The sequence below is a fragment of the Hemiscyllium ocellatum genome, chromosome 24, assembly GCF_020745735.1.
Source record: "Hemiscyllium ocellatum isolate sHemOce1 chromosome 24, sHemOce1.pat.X.cur, whole genome shotgun sequence".
NCBI lineage: Eukaryota > Metazoa > Chordata > Chondrichthyes > Orectolobiformes > Hemiscylliidae > Hemiscyllium > Hemiscyllium ocellatum.
Window position 1 is genome coordinate 31,410,665 of NC_083424.1, and position 22,485 is coordinate 31,433,149.

Genomic DNA, 22,485 nt, shown 5'->3' on the forward strand with positions numbered 1-22,485 from the left:
GTCAGTTGCAGTGATAGCACATAATCCTTGGTAGTATATATTGAAATTCCCCACCCTGAGAACAATGAATGCCTTTGCCATGCTCAGTGCCCTCTTCAAGTGACACTCAACATATAGGGCTTCTGACCCAAGAGCTAAGGGGTATGTGTGAGTAGGTAGTAATCAGCAGAAGGTTTCCTCAACTGAGGCTTGACCTGGATGGGATGCTCTTCAAAAGGTTAGTCTGGACTCGATGGGCCAAATGACTTGCTTCCACACTATAGAGATTCTATGATGCTATGATAGTTCAAGGGATCCTAGAGACAATGCTGAGGAATCTCAAGGCCTCCTTTCTGACTGTATGGGTCCATCCTGCTCAGGAGTGACAATTGTGGTGTCTAGGACATTATCTATACAGTCTGAATCTGTGAGTATTCCTATGTCAGGTTATTACTTCACTTGTTTGTTGGACAGCTCACTGGAGACTAATAAGTGGGGGAGTTTGAAAGCTAGCAGAGCTTACGTCAATGCCAAATGATTCATCTGGTTTAATTCCTTTCTTTTGACCTTGTAGCAGCTTGATACAACTGCTTGCTAGGCCATTTCATGAGTCAACAACATTGCTGTGGATTTGGTGTCAACTGGCAGGCCAAATCAAACATGGACAGAAGATTTCTTCCTTGAAAGACATTAGTGAATCAGCTGAGATTTTATGACAATCAACAATTGCAATTAGATAAGCTTCGAATTCAGATTTTTTAAATGTCACCATCTGCCTACCTTAGCATGGGGCTCTGGGTTATTGGTCCAATCAAATAATCATCATGTTATCTCCCTTAAGTTCAAAGGCAACTACATATGGCCAACAAATGCTGCCTTGCAGGGTTCAGATCACATGAAAGGAGAAATTAGGAACAAAATCATAGCAATAGCCTGAATAAATTGAACTGAAAATTACCCTTAAATAGCTGATGACCCCTTTAAATAGAACTGACGACAGGTGGGGAGAGAGTTCCTCTTTGTAACTTATGACATGTTCGGTTTGATATGGTTATTCGAGACTTTCGCTTGATATTTTGCTCTAAAATGGCACCAGAAACTGGAAATAATTAATTGCCTGCTCTGCATATACCCAACGGTACTAACTGTACATGTACTGATTGAGCGTCCAATCTGATATATGGCAGAGCTATGCCCAAATAGTTTCAGCCTTATTTTATTAAATACTTAATTTCATTGTGGCCATACATCCAGTGATCTGTTTTCACACTTCACTAGATCCTGCTGTTGTCTGACTGGTGTCCGCTCGAACCTTTTTAATCAACTTTAACCCTTTGGCTCAACAGTGAAACTGAACAATAAAATTAAAAATTCAAGGGAATAAATAGATTGCCTGTTGTAGTATTGAATTCAGTGTTTGCTAATTAACAGAAAAATCCAAAGTAGGGATGTCCTGGAATTTCACTGCAATTTGATCTGAATTGTAGGTTGATACCCAGATAACAGGCACCACAAAGCCCACTTTCTGATCACTTACCTTTTACTATTTTTCTTACAAGGCTAAGTCTGAAATTCTGTTTATTGTTTGTATCTGTCATAGCGTGCAATTTCTAACTGATTGGTCTGCAAATAATTATATAATTTTAAATTTTTAATCAAAAAATCTGCACTGCAGTACCGTTCAACATAATAAAAGCCATTTATACAACTCAAACATTTTCATACAAATTTATCATTCATTATTAGACACATTAATGTTGAGAGAACCTAGCTCTGTGCATTGCCTGGATTGCAGAGTACAAATTGATTCTGATGTGAATATGCTTCCAGCAGGATATTTTACCTTATACGGCAATGCTTATAGTATCACTACATAAGAAACTGGAGCACTGTTTTCATAATCTGAGTTCCTAGAAGCTTTGCAGTACTATCACTTTCTGATTGTATCCTGTTGAACTTCTGAAAACTCTGCCTAATCAATGCTGATTCTTCCTCTATTAACAAATTCCTTCCTGAATTTGTTAATAGATTTGAAATGGCTGCTAAGATTCTTAGGGAAAATTGCTATCTGAAAATGGTGTTCACTGGACTGGTCATTGTCTCCATGAACCTTAGTGTCAATTTTAACATGAGAGCTGTTCAGATGCAGAAAGGCAGCAGTGGGACATGTCCATAATCTAAGATAAAAACTGTATATCTTTCTGTCGACAAAAAGCGTCACCTGAAGAGTAATGATTCATTGAAAACCTCCAGATAATCAACGCATGCCTGTGAACTTACAAACTGGGCCAAGCACTTTTATAGTAAAAAATGAGGTCTGCAGATGCTGGAGATCACAGCTGAAAATGTGTTGCTGGTTAAAGCACAGCAGGTTAGGCAGCATCCAAGGAATAGGAAATTCGACGTTTCGGGCATAAGCCAGCAACATTTAACCAGCAACACATTTTCAGCAAGCACTTTTATAACTTAATTACATTTATTGCGTCAAGCTATGACTCCAGACTCAATTATGCCATGCCTCATCCGCTACTGAATTAGATTAGACTTACAGTGTGGAAACAGGCCCTTCGGCCCAACAAGTCCACACCGACCCGCCGAAGCGCAACCCACCCATACCCCTACATTTACCCCTTACCTAACACTATGGGCAATTTAGCTTGGCCAATTCACCTGACCCGCACATCTTTGTGACTGTGGGAGGAAACCGGAGCACCCGGAGGAAACCCACGCAGACACGGGGAGAACGTGCAAACTCCACACAGTCTGTCGCCTGAGTCGGGAATTGAACCCGGGTCTACAGGCGCTGTGAGGCAGCAGTGCTAACCACTGTGCCACCGTGCCGCCCTAATTGTTCTCTTCAATTGGTTTAATTTCAAATCAGCATGGAAATAAAAAGTGGAATATGCTTCTCCATAAAGCTTGCTTGAATTAAATATTATTCTAATTACATTGTAGTAATAACTGGATCATGCACAATGTTAAACCTTTCTAAAGTCTTATGTTGCTGAGACAGCATTCAATATAGGCACGTTCTCCACTATCTGGTTAAACATTTAAAAACTTAGAGTGTGAGCCAAGAAATCTCTGGACAGCAATACCAGTCGGGAGTAGTGAAGATGTTATCCTTTGAACATTGGAAGTATTAAGCAGTGTGAGAATTCTCCCCAGTTTTTGTTTTAAGGCCTTCAATTCTACCCATGTCCCACAGATGCTCAGTTTTCTAAAACCCACTGTTCCCCAGGAGTTACCTTGGCCAGTTTGTTTGTTGACTGGAAGGGTGTACTCTCCTTCCTGGCACTCTCAATGAAGTAAAATATCTTTACTTGTTTAAATCTTGTGGCAAAGCTTGGGTATTAATGCACGTATTCTGAACATACTGAAGAATTATTTAATCAACAGGATGCACACCCAGCAGCTTGTACTTGCATTTTCTTGTGTTTGCACTATACAGGTAAAACGTGAGGTCTGCATATGCTGGAGATCACAGCTGAAAATGTGTTGCTGGTTAAAGCACAGCAGGTTAGGCAGCATCCAAGGAATAGGAAATTCGACGTTTCGGGCATAAGCCCTTCATCAGGAATGAGGCTATACAGCCACACAACCAGAGAAAGGTCACAGCACAGAAAGAGACCATTCAGCCCAGCTGATTGAATAAGCCTAGCTGCACTTTCTAATACCAGCTCTGGTCCATAACCTTGCAGGTTACAGCACTTCATGTGCAGATCCAAATTCCTTTTAAATGAGTTCAATGTTTCTATATCAACCACCAAAGCAGCAGCAAACTGCAGGCATCACATCATTTCCAGGTGAAAATGTCATCCTCGTATCCTTTCGAATCCTTCTAAGAATCACCTAAATCTTATAACTGACCTTTCAACCTGGGGAAATAACTCTGCCTTGTTCATTCGATCCAGGTCTCTGATTATTTTGTACACGAGAACGACATCACACCTCAGCCTCCTCCTATTTGAAGGAATACCTATCGTATCCAACTTTTCCTTAGAGCAGTTATGTCCTTCTCATAATATAGTGATCAGAGCTGTGCACAAAATCTCATTGTGGCCTAACCATCATTGCAAACGACTATCTCAGTCAATGAAAGAATGAATTCTTCCATGCCTAATTACCACCTTATCTAGGCCAAAGTGAGGACTGCAGATGCTGGAAATCAGAGTCTAGATTAGAGTGGTGCTGGAAAAGTACAGCAGGTCAGGCAGCATCCGAGAGCAGGAAAATCGATGTTTTGGGCAAAAGCCCTTCATCAGGAATGAATCATTCCTGATGAAGGGCTTTTGCCCGAAATGTTGATATTCCTGCTCCTCGGATGCTGCCGGAGCTGCTGTGCTTTTCCAGCATCACTCTAATCTACCACCTTATCTACCTGTCCTGCCCTCTTCAGGGACCTGTGGACATGCACTCCAAGGTCTCTCCTTTTCTCTACCCCTTCCAAAGCCTCTTGTTCTGTGCACTCCTTGACTTGTTTGACCTCAACAAATGCACAACTTCATACTCCTCTGGATTGAGTTCCATTTGCCAATTTTCCACTCACTCAACAAAAGCATTGATATCACCCTCAATATGTGGTCTATAGCAGTTCAAGACAAGGGCTCACCACTGCCTACTTAAGGGCAACTGGAGATGAGCGATAAAATGCTGGCCCAGCTAGCAATATTCACATCCCATGAGTGAATTTTTTAAAAAACTGCAGTCAATAGCAACTCCCTTCACTATCAACTGCACAGCCAATTATAGTGTCATCTGTAAACCCATACCTCCCATATTTTGGGTCAGTTAATTTGTTTAATAACAGTCGGTTTAAAAGATATAGAAGTACGGAGAAGATAAACATGAATGGATTTTAGTTTGAAGTGAAAGGGGGGGGTCATTCAATATATGGTTCTGGTCTGAAATCCCTTGATACTTCTTCTCTACATATTTCTAAGTGCCTCATTTCTTCTTTTATGAAAATACAGAAAAAACTCTGAGAGAATTCAGGACAACTATACAGTGGGGAAAAGAAACAAGGAAATTGTTACTTGTGATCTAATAGTTAAAGCAATTCATTACTTTACAGTGTTTGTTTTATACTGAAGTTTAAAAATTAGTAGTGGCAGCCACGATTACCAACAACAATATCAATGTATCAGCAGCTGCATCACTGCATACTTTTCCATTTACAATGCTGGTGAGTGTTTGTTATACCCTTTACAAGGTGACAAAGCTCTTTAACACAATGTTTACAACATTATTTGGAAATTGCTGCCTGAGAAGGTTAAAAAGGAATCACACATTGTTTGGTGAAGGCAATTCTAATCTAGATCGGGGCTGGGAGAAATCCTGCAATTTGCAAATCACTTAATTCCTACATTGTGGAAGTATGCCATTCAGCCCAACAAGTCCATACTGACCCTCTGAAGAGCATCCCACCCAGACCCAACCCCCTATTCTACTCCTCTAGCCTCACATTTCCCATGGCTAATCCACCTATACATCCCTGAAAACTTCAGGCAATTTAGCATGGCCAATCCACCTAACCTGCACATCTTTGGACTGTGGGAGGAAACCAGAGTACCCGGAGGAAATCTGCACAGAAATAAGGATAATGTGCAAACTCCCCACAGACAGTTACTCAAGGATGGGATCAAACCCATGTCCCCGTGCTGCAAGACAGAAGTGTATCAAGAAAACTACTCCCCATCGCCACATCAAAAGAATGGAAAACACATGCTGGCCCAGCCAACAATGCACAGAGAGCCCAGAAAAAATGAAAAAAACCAATAACTTGCTTTTACAATTATTAACATGGTAAAGGTATTTCACCGAACAGTAATCAAAAATCTTACAGTAGATTGCACAAGGAGCTAATAGGACAGAACAAAGTGCCAAGTTTGAAGGAACATCTTGGAAGGAGGAGATTGAGACTTAAAGAGGAAATTCCACTGTGTTGGTACATCCTAGGCAGCTGAAAACACGGCTGTAAAAGGGAGAGTAAATAAAATTAGGGATACTCAAGTGGGGAGTGGAGAATTGTAAAGGTGTCAGACTTCAGAAGCTGGAGTAGTTTACTGAGGTTGGGAGAGATAAAGCCAGATACGTCAGTGATACTGGAAGGATGTCAATTTCGCTTCAAATTCCACCCCACTTTCATTTTCCCCTGGTTCATTTCTGACTTCTCCCTTCACTACCTCAACATCTGTTTCCATTTCTGGGGATAGGCTGGCCAAGCCCACCGACTCCCATGGTTACTTGAACCATACGTCTTCACACCCTGCCTCATGTAGAGACTGTATTCCATTTTCCCAGTTTCTCTGTCACCGTTGCTTCAATTCCAACGAGTCCACCTTCATCTTGGCTCCTCAGAAAAATCCACCTTTTACCTCAACCATGGATTGACTGTCTCGGGTAGTTGGCCCTCTGCCACATTGGATCCACCTTGTGCACTTCTGACCTCACCCCTTCTCTCTCATAGGATCCACCTGGTCCTCATTTACCATCCCACCAGCATCCAAATCCGAAGGATCATTAGTCACTAGTTCCATCACCTCCAGACACTATTTTCCTCTGCTCCCCTCCCTTGTCAGCCTACACAGGATTACTCCCTTCAGGACACCTTGGGCCACTTCTCCCTCAGTCCCAACACCTCTCCATACCCTCATGCCACCTTCCCATGCAATCGCAGAAGATGCAACACTTGCCCGTTTAGTTCCTCCCTCCTCACTATCCAAGGCCCCGAGACATCTTCCAGGTGAAGCAGTACTTGACCTGCATTTCACTTCTAGTCTACTGTATTGGCTGCTCACCGTGTGGTCTCCTCTACATCATTGAAATTAAACACAGACTGGGTTACAGCTTTGCAGAACTCTTGTGTTTTGTCCATAAAAATGACCCTGAGCTTCCTGTTGCCTATCACTTTAATACACCACCGTGTTCCCCTGGCCAACAGCTGTGACTCAGGCTTGCTGCAGTTCTCCAGTGAAGCTCAGTGCAAACAGGAAGAACAGCATCAAATCTTCCACATGGGGACCCTGCAGCCTTCAGGTCTTAATATCAAGTTCAACAATGTTTGGGCCCAAATATCTTCTCCCTGAGCCCTGTCATGACATGGGCTACTTTCATCACAGCCAACCCATTTCACCCATTACTGGTCCCTATTATCAGCTTTTCTGTCTTCCTGGCTCATAATATCCATTGCTTTGTCTGCCTCATGACTGTTCTCTCTCTCTCGGCTCCATTTCCACCTATCACATTCTCCAACCTACCCCACACCCACCTGTAGCACATATATCACCTTTTCCTAGCACCCCCCTCCCCATCAGTTCTGAAGAGGGGTCACTGGATCTAAAATGTTAACTCTGCTTTCTCTCCACAGATCCTGCAGACCTGCTGTATTTCTCCAGCAATTTCTGTTTGTCTTTCAGATTTCCTGCATTTGCAGTTTTTTTGCTTTTACTTTAATTGTCGAGACTGGAAGTATATTTGGCCCTCTGATTGTCAATGCAGTCATGCCTAATTTTTTCTTCACTTCACAGGGTTAATTATACTCTTTGTAGAACGGGTAAGATCAAGAACAGCAACAAAAATTTTCCCTTGAATGTTCCCTTTAACATAGTAAAATGCATGCTATCGGATGAGACACATTTTATAAAAATGACCCAATTTTCCCATGGAATGGAGTCAATCAATGCACATATCTTAAAGTACTAAAAATTAAAGTTCAATCATTAATTTGCATAGATGCAAACTCTCAAAGTTTCAGCAACTTAAAAAAAGTGTTCATTGTTGTATAATTGCTTTCTTTGTTCAGCATGATATTGCAAACTTCAGGTGTACTTTATTGCTGTTAGTTTTAATGGGTTCTCCTGTAAATAGCAACCACTGCATCAATAAATCCCCTCATACCAGCCTTGACAGGTTCTTCCAATTAACAGCAACAAATGAAGATGAATTAGTGCCTTCTTATCTGTAAAGCCATTGCTTTTTGGGTGTTAAAATCTGCCAAATGGGAGGATGAGTCAACACCTTCTTCTGTTCATTAACTGTTCAGCAGTGGTGCTTTTCATTGACTAATTTTATTTTGCCTCTGATATCCACCTCCTCAAAAAAACTGACTCACAGCCTTTTTCTTTCCCTTAAGAACACACTCCATTTAAAAGAAAGGCTTTTTTCAAAAATAAAATCTTTAATCTGGTATCTCCTTTTGAAGGAGTGTCAACTCTTTGCTGGGGTGCAGTTGCACCAATGTCAGAGGAACTAATACGAACAAACAGGAAACATAGATCATTTTTTGAATGCTCCTGTCACCTTGGTTACTTGGAACTTATTCTTCTGTATTTTTCTGCTACTCGCAGCTTGACTGCAAAGGTCAGGGATACAATATACTGAATAACTAAACATCAGCAGACTGCCATCAGTAATATCCCAAGGTACTGATCTGTCATTAAATGCTCCATTAAAATTGCAAACATCACCTTATGTCAGCACCGTATTCACTATAAGATACTTTAGAGATCGTAAAACGATTGAACAAGACCTTCATTTCCTTTAGTGGCAAGTAAATTATCGCTGATATATGTGACTGTTTAAGAACTTATTTGGAACTTGAAGTTTTCACATTCTTTTTGGCTTTTCCAAATCTATTCAGTGAATTTCTACCCAGGATTGCTGATGCTTGTTAGATGTCTTCTTGCAGGTTTGACACTGGATCACATAATGGACAACTGCCTGAAGTTAGGCTTGTGTTTACCAAATGAAACTTGCATTCCTTGAGGTTAAGTGTCTGTGCACCCCCTGAACCGAGGCAAGCTGACAACAATGTTTCTACTTAATCTAAGAAATCTGATAGTGCCCGGTGACCCCAGCAGGGATTATCTAGTAATGTCTGTGCGGCATGCTTTAGGTCAAGTGGAACTAGGGAACTAGGGATGTTTATTTGTAAATTGAGGGCAATTTGGGTGAGAAATGGCTCTCACGGTACAGTGGTAATGTTCGTACCTCCGAGCCAGGAGGCCCAGGATCAAGGCCCAAAATGTCTCATGGGGTGAGAACTTGACGAGGTGTATACAAGAAATGAGTAATCAGTGGTGTAGGAGCTGGAGCAATGAGAGTTGGAATTGTACTCTTATCAGAAAAGTACATGCCCGGATCTGTCTTATCAACCTTTAACTTCTAGTGCTAAACAGTGGTAGCAGAGGATGGCTAGATTGAAAACTAAGCGTTAGTCCAACCAAAGGGAAAACATCAGAGATTGGCGAATCATTACCTAACAAATACCCATCCCTGAATGCGAACCTTATGATCAATGGAAGAATGAAGGCATCATTTGGACCCATGTTCCTTCTTTCACAAAGAAGAAACATAGTATGGCCCTGGATCTTTGGCTAACACACAAAGGAAGATTTTTTTTTCAGAATTGGAATTAATTATTTGAACATGGATGAAGGTTCAGATAAATTATTAACTTCTATGGACAAAATTTAACAAGAACGTGTTACTAACTGCTTATGAGGCAGGGTCAGGTTGAGAAATTCAGAAAAAAGGAAACTCATTCTGCGGACGAGTACGTAATGGAATTCCATTATTACATGGATGACTGCAGACATTTTATCTGGAAATTTCTCAATTTGTGCTGGCGTTTAAGTTATGAGGCTGCGTCAAATTATTGAACTGAGATAGACTTCTAATATAGACAGGAACTAAATTTGCAGGAAGACAAACACACACTGCTATAGTAAATGTTGGAAGTACGAAAACATTCCTTGGAAAGAATTCAGCCAGTCACACTATTTGCGCCATGAGTGGTGCCGTATTACAGAACCCTGAGGACACTATGTTATCATTCTGGCAAGACCAGCTAGGTAAAGATTGCAGGCAATTGTATCAAAGAAGTATTTTAACTTAGAGAAGCATGGACACAAATGTTGTTGCTACTCAGAGGGTACAGTCCCCATATCAGTTCATCTTTATAGAAATCCTAAAGCTCTGAGGTTAATGTGATCAACTCCTAACTTTGGAAGGCTTTACCATCAATTCTACCTTTCTGGAGCAATCTAATGCACTCCAAACAGGCAGAAATTATTTCAGAAAAGCAAAAGTATCTTAGAGAATTCAAAACAGCATTAGACATAATGCAAGACCATTAGAAACTAGCTTCAAACAGGGAAACACAGTTTCTTATGAAATAGAAGGGTTTAAAGAACGGACAGCACCATGACAGATTATTGGTAAAGTTGGAGAAATAAAAATTGTACATCTTAGGAACCAGACTATTCAAGTACATGTTTCGGGTTTGCTTGGTAAAGGTTACAGACCTGCAGCAAATGAGGAGTTTTGAAAAATAATTTTAAAAAACTGGGTACATCTCATTACTACTTAGTACACAGTCATGAAGTGTTAATATTGGAAAAGTTCATTCTGTGAGACTTCCAGACTTGCTCAAGGCTAAAATATAAGCATGAGCAGAACACTAACATTTAGAAACTATAAACAGCTCTCAAAAGAATACTGACACTCCTTTCAATGGATATCTCACTTTCAAAGAAATATATAAAACTGTGCAGCACCTGTACGGTATGTACCATCATCTTTTAACAGTGACCCAATCTATAACAGTACAAAAAATGTGAACTGAATCTCACATTGTGGTCTAGGTTAGTATTGCATGTCGCAAGTGTCTTGTTTGGCAAAGTATAGCTGTTTCTTTCCCTATATAACCTTTATCTTAAAAACACATCCAAAAATATTCGCTGGCATTCTCAAGGTACTGTTCAAAATAAATTGTTTTTCACTCAATAGCAGGTATAAGCTGTAGAATTCATGTGCAGCTGAACTCAGCTTAGTTTTGTTTTAGAAAATAATAATTTTATTTCACCATCTATAAACAAATGGTAAAATACGTAACACAGTATGATTTATGGTTTTTGGAATAGGACTTGTACACTACATAAAATCTGCCCGAGGCAGGAAGAGTTAATTTGGACTTTGTCAATAATATATCAGCTATTTATTATATACCCTTCCTGATTTGAAGTCAAATGCAATCAGAAGACATGTTTAGCAGGCAGCTGAATAATATTATACATTCTACAGTATCAGCCAAAGTCAAAAATATCTTTTGACTCCACCATTTCTCTCTTTCATTAAGTGCAATATCTTACAAACACTGCGTTTAACATGATCTTTCACTCTGTCAAAAGTAAAGCATTGCAAGCTCACCTCTGTCATCTTCATGGGTTTGATTTTCTATTATCAATACACAATGTTGATGTTTTATCAATGATGATATTACAGAAAAGTTGATGCTGTGCATCACCCAATCGCACCTAAAATTCCTGCCACATTGACTGACCAACTGTATTCTTAATTGCTTTCATAATCCAAAATATGACTTAAAAGCACCAGTCAAATTCACACTTGATAATATTTTTGGCATCACCATCAGCCTTTCTCTCTGCTTGTGCAGAAGAAACAAATTTTTGTTTTTAAAGAATTTGTTTCTAACTTCACTATTTATGGTATAGTCATATCTCTTGTGACAGGCAGGTCATGAACTGAAAGCAATCACTTTAGATTCAATTCTGCAAAAATTGTAATCTCTTTCAAACTAAAAGGATCACAATCATGATTTTTGCTTCTAGTTAATTTAATGAGTACGATTGATTTCTGTTCCTTTCCCTTGCTCTCCCTTTTCATAATCTACTTTAATTTGTCCTTATTCCCCCATGGACCTTCTCTGGTTGACGTCAGCACAATCAAAAGCCACTGCCAGAACTTTAAAAACAGCACTTTTAAACTGGCTTGGAAAAGGATAGTGCAAGTAACCCAGGATGACTGTGTGCTCCTATTTTTATTGCCTCCTTTGCTGTGTGAACACTCCTGCTCACTGCTGGTCTCTCTGCACAATAGATAAATAGGAAAAAGTCATATAAGTTTTTTGAGGGAGATGATTTGAGTAGAATTAGGCTGCAAGGAATGGAGAGAGTCTGAAACTGAAATTCGGAATGAGTACCTGCTTCAAGGTGCGAAGCTGTTCTTTTGCGGTTGTTGTTGCAATGATGACACGGTTGCTGGCAGCACTCAGTTGGAAGGAGAGGGAAAGTCCAGCTACTATTTGGATTCCAAGGTCCGTAACAGACACTTTCTCCTCAATCACCGTTATTGTCTTTTCAGCCAGGATTGAATCAGAAAGTGGTGATAGTACCTTTGAAATGAAGAAATTTCAAACTTAAACACATATTAATTTAATTTCCTACCTAGCATCAAAGCAAATTTTAATTGTCCTTTCCATTTGTCTAATCACAATTACCCAAAAGTGGTAAGTTATATTCTTAACCACTACTAGTTTGCTAAATGCCTTAAAATGGCAATAGGATAATAGTGTTTACATTGAATATATTAAAAACTGTAGTTACAAAAATGTTAACACAAAGAAGCCTTTATTCTTTACTTACAATTTGAAGCTGGACTGAGAGAGTGAACTTGAATAGTTACAAAATCTCTTAACAATAGTAATTATGGACAGGTATAATACAGACCCATTGATGATACCGGTAAGCACTGCTCTTAAGCAAATCTAAATAATGAGTTAATTTCCTGTAGTATTGCTCATGGTCAATGAGATTATGTATTATGTTCATGGAAGGCGATGTCATTGTGAAAGGAGTGCTGCTGATAACCAGGAAAGACTCACAAAGCTTCCCAATTTACATTCAAGGTGCATGAATTGTTACCCATTCTTAATCAAACAGACAAACTCCTGGAACTAATATGAATGCAATATTGCAGCTAGTAATGATTAAACATAACTGTCAGCTGTGCCCCTAACTGCGATGTGGAAGAACAATGAAGACTCCCGATATTGTGGGGACCAATATCAAGCAGCCAAACCTGCCTTGGGACCCTTCGGTAGGACAGGCAACTCAAAATAAATAAGGCTGACATTTTTGTCAAACACACAGTAACATAAATAAGATGACCTAAGTGTATATATAAGATATATACATAAAGCACTATTATCACAGATGTTTGATGCTTAATTGAGTTATTATAGTAGCTGAGATTTTTTGACATTTCAGGTGTTTCCCTGGTGTATATGTTGGTACTTTTCAGATACCGCACCCCACTCGACTCATCACATGGTTAAATTGCTGACACCGAGCAGAAGCTAGAAATTCTGGAGAGTCCAATGCAAAATCATAAGCAAGATGCAGCCTGCAGCATGTGATTCTAATTCAACAAGTGAGTGACAGGATAATCAGCCAAAAAAGGAAGTTATTTGCTGTACATTGACAAAAAAATTGATTCTTGCCTAACATGAATATAAACTAAAAATGCTATTTGTAGCTTTTCATTAGGTGACAGACATTATTAATTTCTAGAAAGAAGTTTAAAAACTGCGCAATTTACAGTGGATTCTTCAGCAGTATTGGTGTTCTTTTCAGATAAATTGAACATAACCCTAGTGAGTCCAATGCATTGTGGCCATTGGAAGTGAATAAAGACTTGTTGGGTTTTCTTTAAACAAGTTATAGTATCCTTTTGGGATTTATGCTGTGTTGTTTCTGTTGATTTTCAAAAACCACACACTGGTGTTTCAGTTTACTGTCAGGTTATTGTCTTTGATTTTACCAGTAGCAGACTTTCAAGTTCAGATGTTGTTTAATGAGATGGACTTTGATTATACTGGATTCTGCCAATGTATTCCCTGCCAAAAGCAGAAGTTCCATTCTGTCGAATATGTTTAATCTCTCTTTTCAGGTCTTGGCATGTCCATCCCACTGGGAATCCCAATAGCGCTGTGTATAACCTATGGGAATGTTTCTCATACATTGGAAGATGCATACTGGAGTGCTTCTCCAGATTAATCCAAATAATGTCTTTTGTATTGGATCCTTTAGTAATCCATGTAACTGTATTCATTCAAAGTTTCCATAGAGCGTGCAAACAACTAAGTCTAGATCATAGCTGTCGTGCAAAGGGGACCACTGATCCATCCTTCTTAAAGACCCTCAGCAATCCAGACTGAGGTTGTACACCTTGAAATTTTGATTATTTAATTCTTTTATAATGCTGAAGAAGAATAGATTAGACTGGTGCCTGAAGGTCAAGCACTCTATATAGCATCTCGTCAATGACAGTCGTTAAGATCCATGTGAGCTTCCTCCCACATAATTACATTGCATGCCGTCAATATTTAACTTCTTTTAATTCCTCTATACCTATCTAGTTTTTTCTTAAATGCAACTGTGCTATTTATCTTAATTACTCCATAATGAATTTAAACTTACCTTATTGAATAGAACAAAATGTTTTTTTCTGAACTTCCTTCTGGATTTGTTTTTATACTTGTTTCCTACATGGGGAAACATATCTATGACTCCCCTATCTAACCACAGCACAATCTTAAAGATCGATATTAAATGTCTCGGATCTGCTTTTAGAAGAAATGAGATTAAACATAATGAGTTATTTTTGATAACTGTATGCTTTCAACTCCAACATCTAACTGATGCTTTATTTCCTCCTTTCTCAAATGTCTCAATATCTGTTATTTTTGTGACAATACTATGGCATATTTTGTCCTTTTATTTTATGAAGAAAAATTGAGACAGAGGTACTGAGTGGTCTTCTGTAATCCAATAAAGTAAATGGCTGGTGAGGCCTTGGGGATTTTTTAAAAATTGGGACAATAGAAGCATCCTGAATGGGTGGGATAAGACTCCCACAGAACCAGAATTTTTAGTTGTAGCTTTCAGTGGTTCCTGTGGTCTTGAAGCTGAATGTGGAAGCACTTTTTCCTCTTTCTGTTACAGCTAAAAGCTGGAGTTCTCTTCCTGTTGCTAGAATTGTAAGTGAGACAATCTATTTTATTGAATTTGACTTTCCCAAGGGTGTATTTATGGGATGTTACTATATTGGAATAGTTAATTAGTTGTAGTTACCTATAAATAAAGTTTTAAATATATTTTAATAAAGTTGCAGTTAAGCCGATTCTTTCTTTTTCTTTTTATTTTGTCTGTATTTTTACTATGGTGTAAATACAAAATGTGGTTTGCTTAGAGCCAAATAGTTTGACCAACTGAATTACATTTGGAATGCAACACCCTACACTCACTTTTAAAATAAGAAAAAAAGTTAGAATCTAGCCTATCTTCGCAATATATTTTGAGGGGGTTTGGTCTGCTCCGTAACATTTTGCAATGTCAGAATATAGTCTTCAGTTTTGGTTCTAAGTATGATCTAAACACAGTTCTATGCAAGTTTTTTTAAAAAATCTACTTTTCAATACTATATTTCTAGAAATGGATCCCAGTACTTCTCCTGGGTCATATTGTTAGCGATTATCCAGCTTTCCCTAAGACTGGTTCCTACAACTCTGTAACATGGAACATAGAACATCACCACGCAGTAGTGTTGCCTCTGTTTGTCCTTGTTAATAGCAAAGCCCTTATATATAGCTGATATTGGCTGATTGAACTTTTCAAACTTCCCAACCTCCTGTGTAAATGCCAAATTGTCCTCCTACTTCCTATGAATTCCCATTTATCTGTTACTGCATCCTCCCAAATTTATTTTGATTCCCTGTATCATAAAGCATTACATTTGAATTCCTCTGCCTATCTAGGATTTGTCCACTAACACTCGCACTCTATCTCTGCACTAGCCTCACAACCTGGCAATTATTTCCATTTTCAATCAGGGTGCACTAAAGCTGCTAAGTTTGATCTCAGACATGGAGGTGCAATTCATTTCTATGCAGGCAGCCTTACATTTCCACACCCTGGAACTTTGGTGGGGAAATGCGAGGTTATGTACTTTGGTAGTGAGGCTAAGAAAAAGCAGAATATTTTTCAAAAGGTGTGAGTTTTTTTAAAAATGGTGATGGAGTTCAGAATGACTTGGAAGTACTCATATATGAATGCAGAAAGTTAACAGGCAGGTACAACAAGCACTTAGAAAGGCAAATGGCAAGTTGGCCTTCAGTACAAGGGGAAAAGAAGTACAAAATAAAGGTATCTTCCTATGATTGTGTCGGACTTTGGCTATACTACATAATTAGAAAGGATGGATTGCTGTAGAGGATTCATAGTGAAAGTTCACTAGATAGTTTCCTGAGATGACAAGGTTATGTTCTGATGAGAAGTTGAGGAGAATATGCTTACATTCTGGAGTTAGAAGATTTACAGGCAATCGCATTGAAACATAAAAGTTTCTAAAGGGGCTTCAACGTGTAGACAATGAAAAGTTATTTTTGGAGGTACAAGAATCTAAAACAGCACAATGTCAATATATGTGTATGATCATTTAGGATTGATATGAATATTACTTTCTTCATTCACAGTGTTGTGGATCTTCGAAACTTTTGAGTCAGAGGGTTATGATGCTCCATTGTTGAATACATTTAATACTGAGATAGAGTTTTCATCTCAGGAATCAGGGGATATAGGCAGTGGGCATGAAATTAGATGAGGTCATTTTGACTGCTACAGCAGACTCAAAGGTCCTATTTCTATTCCTTATGTTCTTATGGTCCTGAGAAGGGAACTCTTTGCTTTTCTCATTCTAATTACATATAGGTCTGCCTCAAACAGTTAGAAATTTAAATATGTTTACACTATGGAGAAGGTACAAAACTGTATTCTCGATACATTTTAACTTACAGAAAGAGAAGGCTCTGATTGTGCAACATATACATTCTTATAGTGCAATTTTGATGTTATGCTGATCCTACAGTCTAGTGTAATTTTCCGCCTCTGTACTTTTGATGTGAATTCTCACGTGGTGACAGTGATTAATGGAAAAGGAACACAGCTTTTGATAGGTTGCACATACATAATTTTACCATATGTGCTCTTTAAAAACAGACGCAGAAAATGTCCATGAGATGTCAATCCCAAGTGATGTGAGACTCCTTCATCTGTGCAGTGCTGCTCAACATCATTGCAGCCCAGGTCAGTTGACTGATGTGGTATGGTCGGACTGTGTGCACAGTATAATTGCTTCACACTGATGCTAACTTTTCACCTTTAGAAAATGACCCATCAGGAATCGGTCAATAACTTACACTGACGAAGCAGTCTCCTTTTGAAAGATGTATTTGCAGCATATTGGGAGATTGGAATGTGGGTGTTTACTTTGTCTCTGGCTAGTCTGGACTGCTCCTAGATGCTAAACTCGATATACAGTAATTGGAAAGTGCTCAATATCTTTAATCCTGTTTGGCCCTCACTTTTGTGGACATATGAAAAAAATTCAAAATAAACATGATGTGCTAAACAATTCTTGAAACACTAGAATGACTAAGGGTATGGCAAGACAAGATTTTCTTCAGGATTTGGACAGAGCTTAGTTATTCAAATTCTGCAAGGTGTCACATCTTACTTTTCCTTTCGATGTACATTTTCTTTTACAAAAGAACACTATCTATGTACAGTGCTATTATAAATCCTGGTATAAGTAAGAGGACTTACACAGTGAAAATAAGATAAGTGAAATGCATTTTGTTCACCAATATATTATTTATAATTAGCTTTTGTTCTTCACCTTTAAAATAGTTTCGAGCTTCAGTTCAATGTGACCCGACCTTATAAATGTTGCATTGGATACACAATGGTTGCACTTTGCAACTGTCACTAACAGTTTGAGTGAGATTCCTTAAGGAGCTTAGTTGAGACATTCAATAAGAGAAATGCCAACAGCCTTTGCTGTTTATAAGCAATCCCTCAGGAATGTACTCACAGCATTTCCTGCAAAAGACGGATTGAAGTAAAGCTATTTTTCCTGCAGAATGGACCCATTAATTCTGAACCAGTATTTAAAAGCTCTGAAATGCCAGTTTTCTCTCACAGATTTAATGGTATGTTGAACATTTTTTTTTTGTGTGGTCCTGGCTGACTTACCCGGCAGATATATCACTACACAAACATGACCCTAAATTCCCTGTTGGCCTGGTGGCAGAGAGAGTAATATTCTGTAGAAATGTCATTCAACATTGTTTATTTTAATCTTTAAGGCCAGAAGAGTTCCCGTGACTAGTGGTTTCAATGCCATCAGATATATGTCATAAATCATCTCTAACACAACATTGCACCATGGCTTTGAGACGAATGCTGAGAATTGGAAATTCAGCTTGACATTAATAAGTTGTTGTAAGTTTAGCTTTTCCAACGAATCTTCCACAATAATCCTTTCAACAATATGGTTAGAATATTTAAGTCAGATCAATGAGATACTGCTGGTCTACATGCAGATGTTACAATTTGGCTGAATAGAAACAATGGGAAATGTAAAGTGAATTAAAATAAATGATTATTCTTTTGTCTATTGTCAAGTGTGAGGCAAGCTGACTTGCTGCCATGCTTCTACAAGTATTGATCTACAGTAGACCAGCAGTAAGGGAAAAGCAGCTAATCATGATAGCTCTTCAATCGAGATTTCCTCCTTCACTTTTGGGAAGTGATTTCTGACAAGTGCACATTCTCATCACTGTGAAAATTATTAGGAAATTCATACATTCTAAAGCATGTGTATACCATTTCAGAAGGACTGAACCAAGCAAATTTTCATGAACATACTTCCTATACCAAGAGCAATTTTTAACTTGTGTGTAGAATTGTCAGTAAATAAGTACCATGCCAGTTGGTGGTATAATGAATTAGAATGACACATGTTTGACTTATTTAATCATAATTATTAAATATTAGACTTAATTCTTCAATTGAATTGAAGACAAAAATAAAGTGTACTGAAAATCTAGAATAAAGTTTTCCACTGTGAACTTCTGCTTTATCTCAGATCACCATCTATGTTAATGTTTTTCATGGAAGGTGTAGATAAGGTGTAAAATCTGACAGTGCTGTACTCTAATAAAACCATCTAAAGGTATGGTAAAGGCACCATAGTCCTACTGGAGGGCCGCTCCCTCATTACAGGGAGTCGACTGGTGGTGATATAACTTGAGAATCACCACACGTCAAGAAGAGGGGTAAGGTTGAGACAGAGAGTCCTTCAGGGTAACTTCAGCCAGTATGGGGATTGAACCCATGCTGTTGGAGTCACTTTGGAATACAAATCAGCAGTCCAACCAACTGAACTAAGTGACCCCCTAAGGCAGTGTACATCATCACAGGAAGTGATGTAATGTCACATGATCGTGCTCTCTCTTGCAGCCATGCAGCAAGATGATGCCACACAAAGTTGCTTCTTAAACATGTTCTCCGTTCCTGAACAGCCTCCGTAAAAGTTCTTTGGCAGCAGAAGATCAAGAATGTTGGAGGAGGCAGTGGACATTAAGTTCAACATTTTGGCATAAATTGAAACTTAGATGAATAAACCTCAACTGATCAATGATAAATTGAGGAAGGTTGGATGGTCTGTTGGAATTTGAAAACTAATTAATTTTGACTCAAACAACTAAAGATTGGGCTGCTAGATATTATACACCATACTGAAAGAAAATGTTCCATCTTAGAGAAGGCAACAATCTGTCAGGACCCTCTTCCATTCAAACACACTCAGTGGATGGCACCTTCTTTCCTGGGCAATTGACAGCAGCCTTCTGGGAGACATTCCCAGCAGCAAGGCACAGAAATTATTGAACAAAACTGCTAGAACAGTTGAAAGAAAAATAGCAACTGTAAATTAATTTGCTGTTAATTCACCTGTGAAAATGTAGCTGAATGTTGTACAACCTTTTAGTCATTCCGACAACTCGTTAGCTAATACAAATGAAAATGAAATTGCACTGCTTAAAAAAAAAGCAACAGATTTACTCAGTTAATCTAATCGAACTGACCTTTTTACAATTGGTGTGCTATCATTCAGCGACTAGCTAATTATTATTCTTTGGGAGTTGTCAGTTACCACTCAGGAATCACGTGCCTATGCAACAACGTAAAGGGCAATGTTTTGAATACATTAATGCCTTGTTCAGCAGCAGATTCCACAGATTACCTTGATCTTTCTCAGAGAAGCTCCTCTGTTACAAACTGTGGCTGCTTTAGAAGCAGCCTACTCCAGAGGGCAGGCAGGAGCAGCCCAAGGCTCAGTTATACTGAATAGTTAATACATCTACTCAGAGAGGCAGAACATACCTGAATTGTGGCCATTCCAAGTTCCTGCCCACTCAGGACCCTTCCGTTCTCCAACTTGGCAATGTGTGGGTTGTCCATTTTCAGGAAGTCAGTTACCAGCTCTGTGATGTCCACCTGCCAGTCATTGCCTAACATGTAGGCCAGCTGCCCACCTGGGTCCAAGGTTTCTGCCACGAACTGTGTAAGGACCCTCACTGTAGCACGTTGGTACTGAAGAGTACATCCTCTCCCTTTTTTGTCATCGTCATCCTCATCATCACTGTCTCGCGTTGGCCTACCAAAAGACATTGACATAATTTTTCCTGGCTTGCAGCAATCCAATATACAGCCACGTACATATTCAAAAGGTAATACTTACAGGACAGTTGGTAGCTGCAATGATTCGTTCACAAGCATTGAACACTTGTCTTTCCCAATGAGAAAGCTCAGAATTCTTGGTGAAATATTTCATTGGCAACTGATTAAACAATGACACGGGAAATGTGTGATGTACGAGGTACGCAGTTACTTAATCAATCACTATCTGGCCACTCTCAAAAGTATTCAATGACATAAACACCACAGTGGACAATATTTCGTCTTAAGTCTTTTCAGAATTATCATCAATAAAACCACCTTGGCATGAATTCATAGTGATACCGGGGAAAATTTTAAAATATGCAATTTGTTGTACAGATTTAGAACAAGATTGTTTGGTCTGCTTGAGGACAGGGTGTAAAAACAGAATGGGATATATATAGATAAAAATGGTTCATTTCAGTTTCTGCTGGCTGACTTGTTTTCCTTATTTATCTATGGAAACAGGCTCTTTTACGGGGTTTTTCTTAGACATGTCAAGATGAGGAGTATTATTAATGGAAAATGATACCATACAACCCCAGATGAGATACTTGAGACCTACACCTCCTTTATTTTACTCAGAAACAAGCATCAAGATGTATTGCAGCTTCATAAAAATACATCTCACTGTATTAACATGATTCAACATATTACACCAATCACCTTCCTGGTGTGCACTACCTCACCATTATAGTAGGAAATTTCTAACTGTGTGACCATGCTCAAAAGGAAGCAAGTTATATTTGATTTCAGGTCAAGTAATGGAAAGGCTTAGGCAATGAATTTTCCAGTCTTTGCCTGTTATTTTTGTTCCAAGTCAAGATGATGTGTGGTTTGAAGGGGAACTTGCAGATATGGGTGATTCCATCCAATGTGCTGTCCTTGTCTTTCAAGGTGGCAGAGATTGTAGGTTTGGAAGATGTTGCTGGAGAGCCGCAGTGCATCTTGTAGTTACTACACACTGATGACAGAATGCAGTGAAGTTTGAAGGTAGTGGATTGGTGGAAGTGGATTGTTTTACCCTAGAGTCTAGCTTCTTGAATATACTCAAATGGAGAAAATTGCAACACAATAACAACATAAAACAAAGAACTGTGGATGCTGGAAATCTGAACAAAAACAGAAATGGCAGGAGAAATTCAGTATGCCTGGCAGTATGTATGGAGAGAGAACAAAGTTAATGTTTTGAGTCCAGTGACCCTTCATTATTTCATCACAATCCTGACCTGTGCCTTGTAGATGGTGGACAGGATTTGGGGAGTCAGGAGGTAAGTCACTTACCAAATGATTCCTAGCCTCTGACTTGATCTCATAGCCATAGTATGCATATGGCTGTCTCCAGATCAATTTCTAGTTGCTAGTCGGGGATGCAGCATTAACAATGCCATTGAATGTCAAGAGGACATGGTCAGGCACTTATATCATGTGATTTTTTTATTGCCACTTGTCAGCTCAAGGCTGGATGTTGTCCAGGTCTTGCTGCACTTGGACATGGACTGCTACACTATGTGAGTCATGAATGATGTAGGACTTCGTGCAATCATTAGCAAACATCCCTTTTTCTGACCTTATGATGGAGGGAAGGTCAATGATGAAGCAGTTGAAGATGTTTGGACCTAGGACACACCCCTGAGGAACTCCTGCAGAGATGCCCTTAAGCTGAGGTGACTGACCTCCAGCAACTGTAACAATCTTCCTATTGACCAGGTATGACTCCAACCAGTGCAGAGTCTTCCTCCTGATTTCTGCTGATGTCAGTTTTGCTAGGGGTCCTTCACACAATACTTAGCAAAATGTTAGTGTGTAGGTACCAAATTTAACTCAGAAATTTAATAGAATGTTATTGTTTACCGTGAGAGGAACTGAAATCAAAAGTAGGAAGGTCATGCTTCAGTACCACAGCCCATTAGTGAGAATGCATCTGCAGTCTTGTGGACAATATTGTTCACTTTATTCCCGAAGGGTTTAAATGCATTGGAGATGGTTCTGAGAAGGTTTACTGGCTCATATAGAGAGTGAGCAGGTTATCTTAGAAGGAAATGAAGGACAGGTTAAGCTTGTATTCCTTGGCATTTAGATG

General features: G+C 39.0%; 1 protein-coding gene across 3 annotated transcripts in view; it reads right to left on the minus strand.

The window, feature by feature from the left end:
- The window catches only part of si:dkeyp-14d3.1 (transmembrane protein 132C), a 1,122,524-nt gene that overhangs the window by 32,146 nt on the left and 1,067,893 nt on the right, over positions 1–22,485 (minus strand). For all 3 annotated transcript variants that reach the window (XM_060843670.1, XM_060843671.1, XM_060843672.1), the window contains 2 exons: positions 20,067–20,340; positions 11,984–12,175 (listed from right to left, as the gene is read on the minus strand). In XM_060843670.1, the coding sequence (XP_060699653.1) occupies positions 11,984–12,175; positions 20,067–20,340 (466 nt within the window). The remainder of the gene's footprint in view (positions 1–11,983; positions 12,176–20,066; positions 20,341–22,485) is intronic.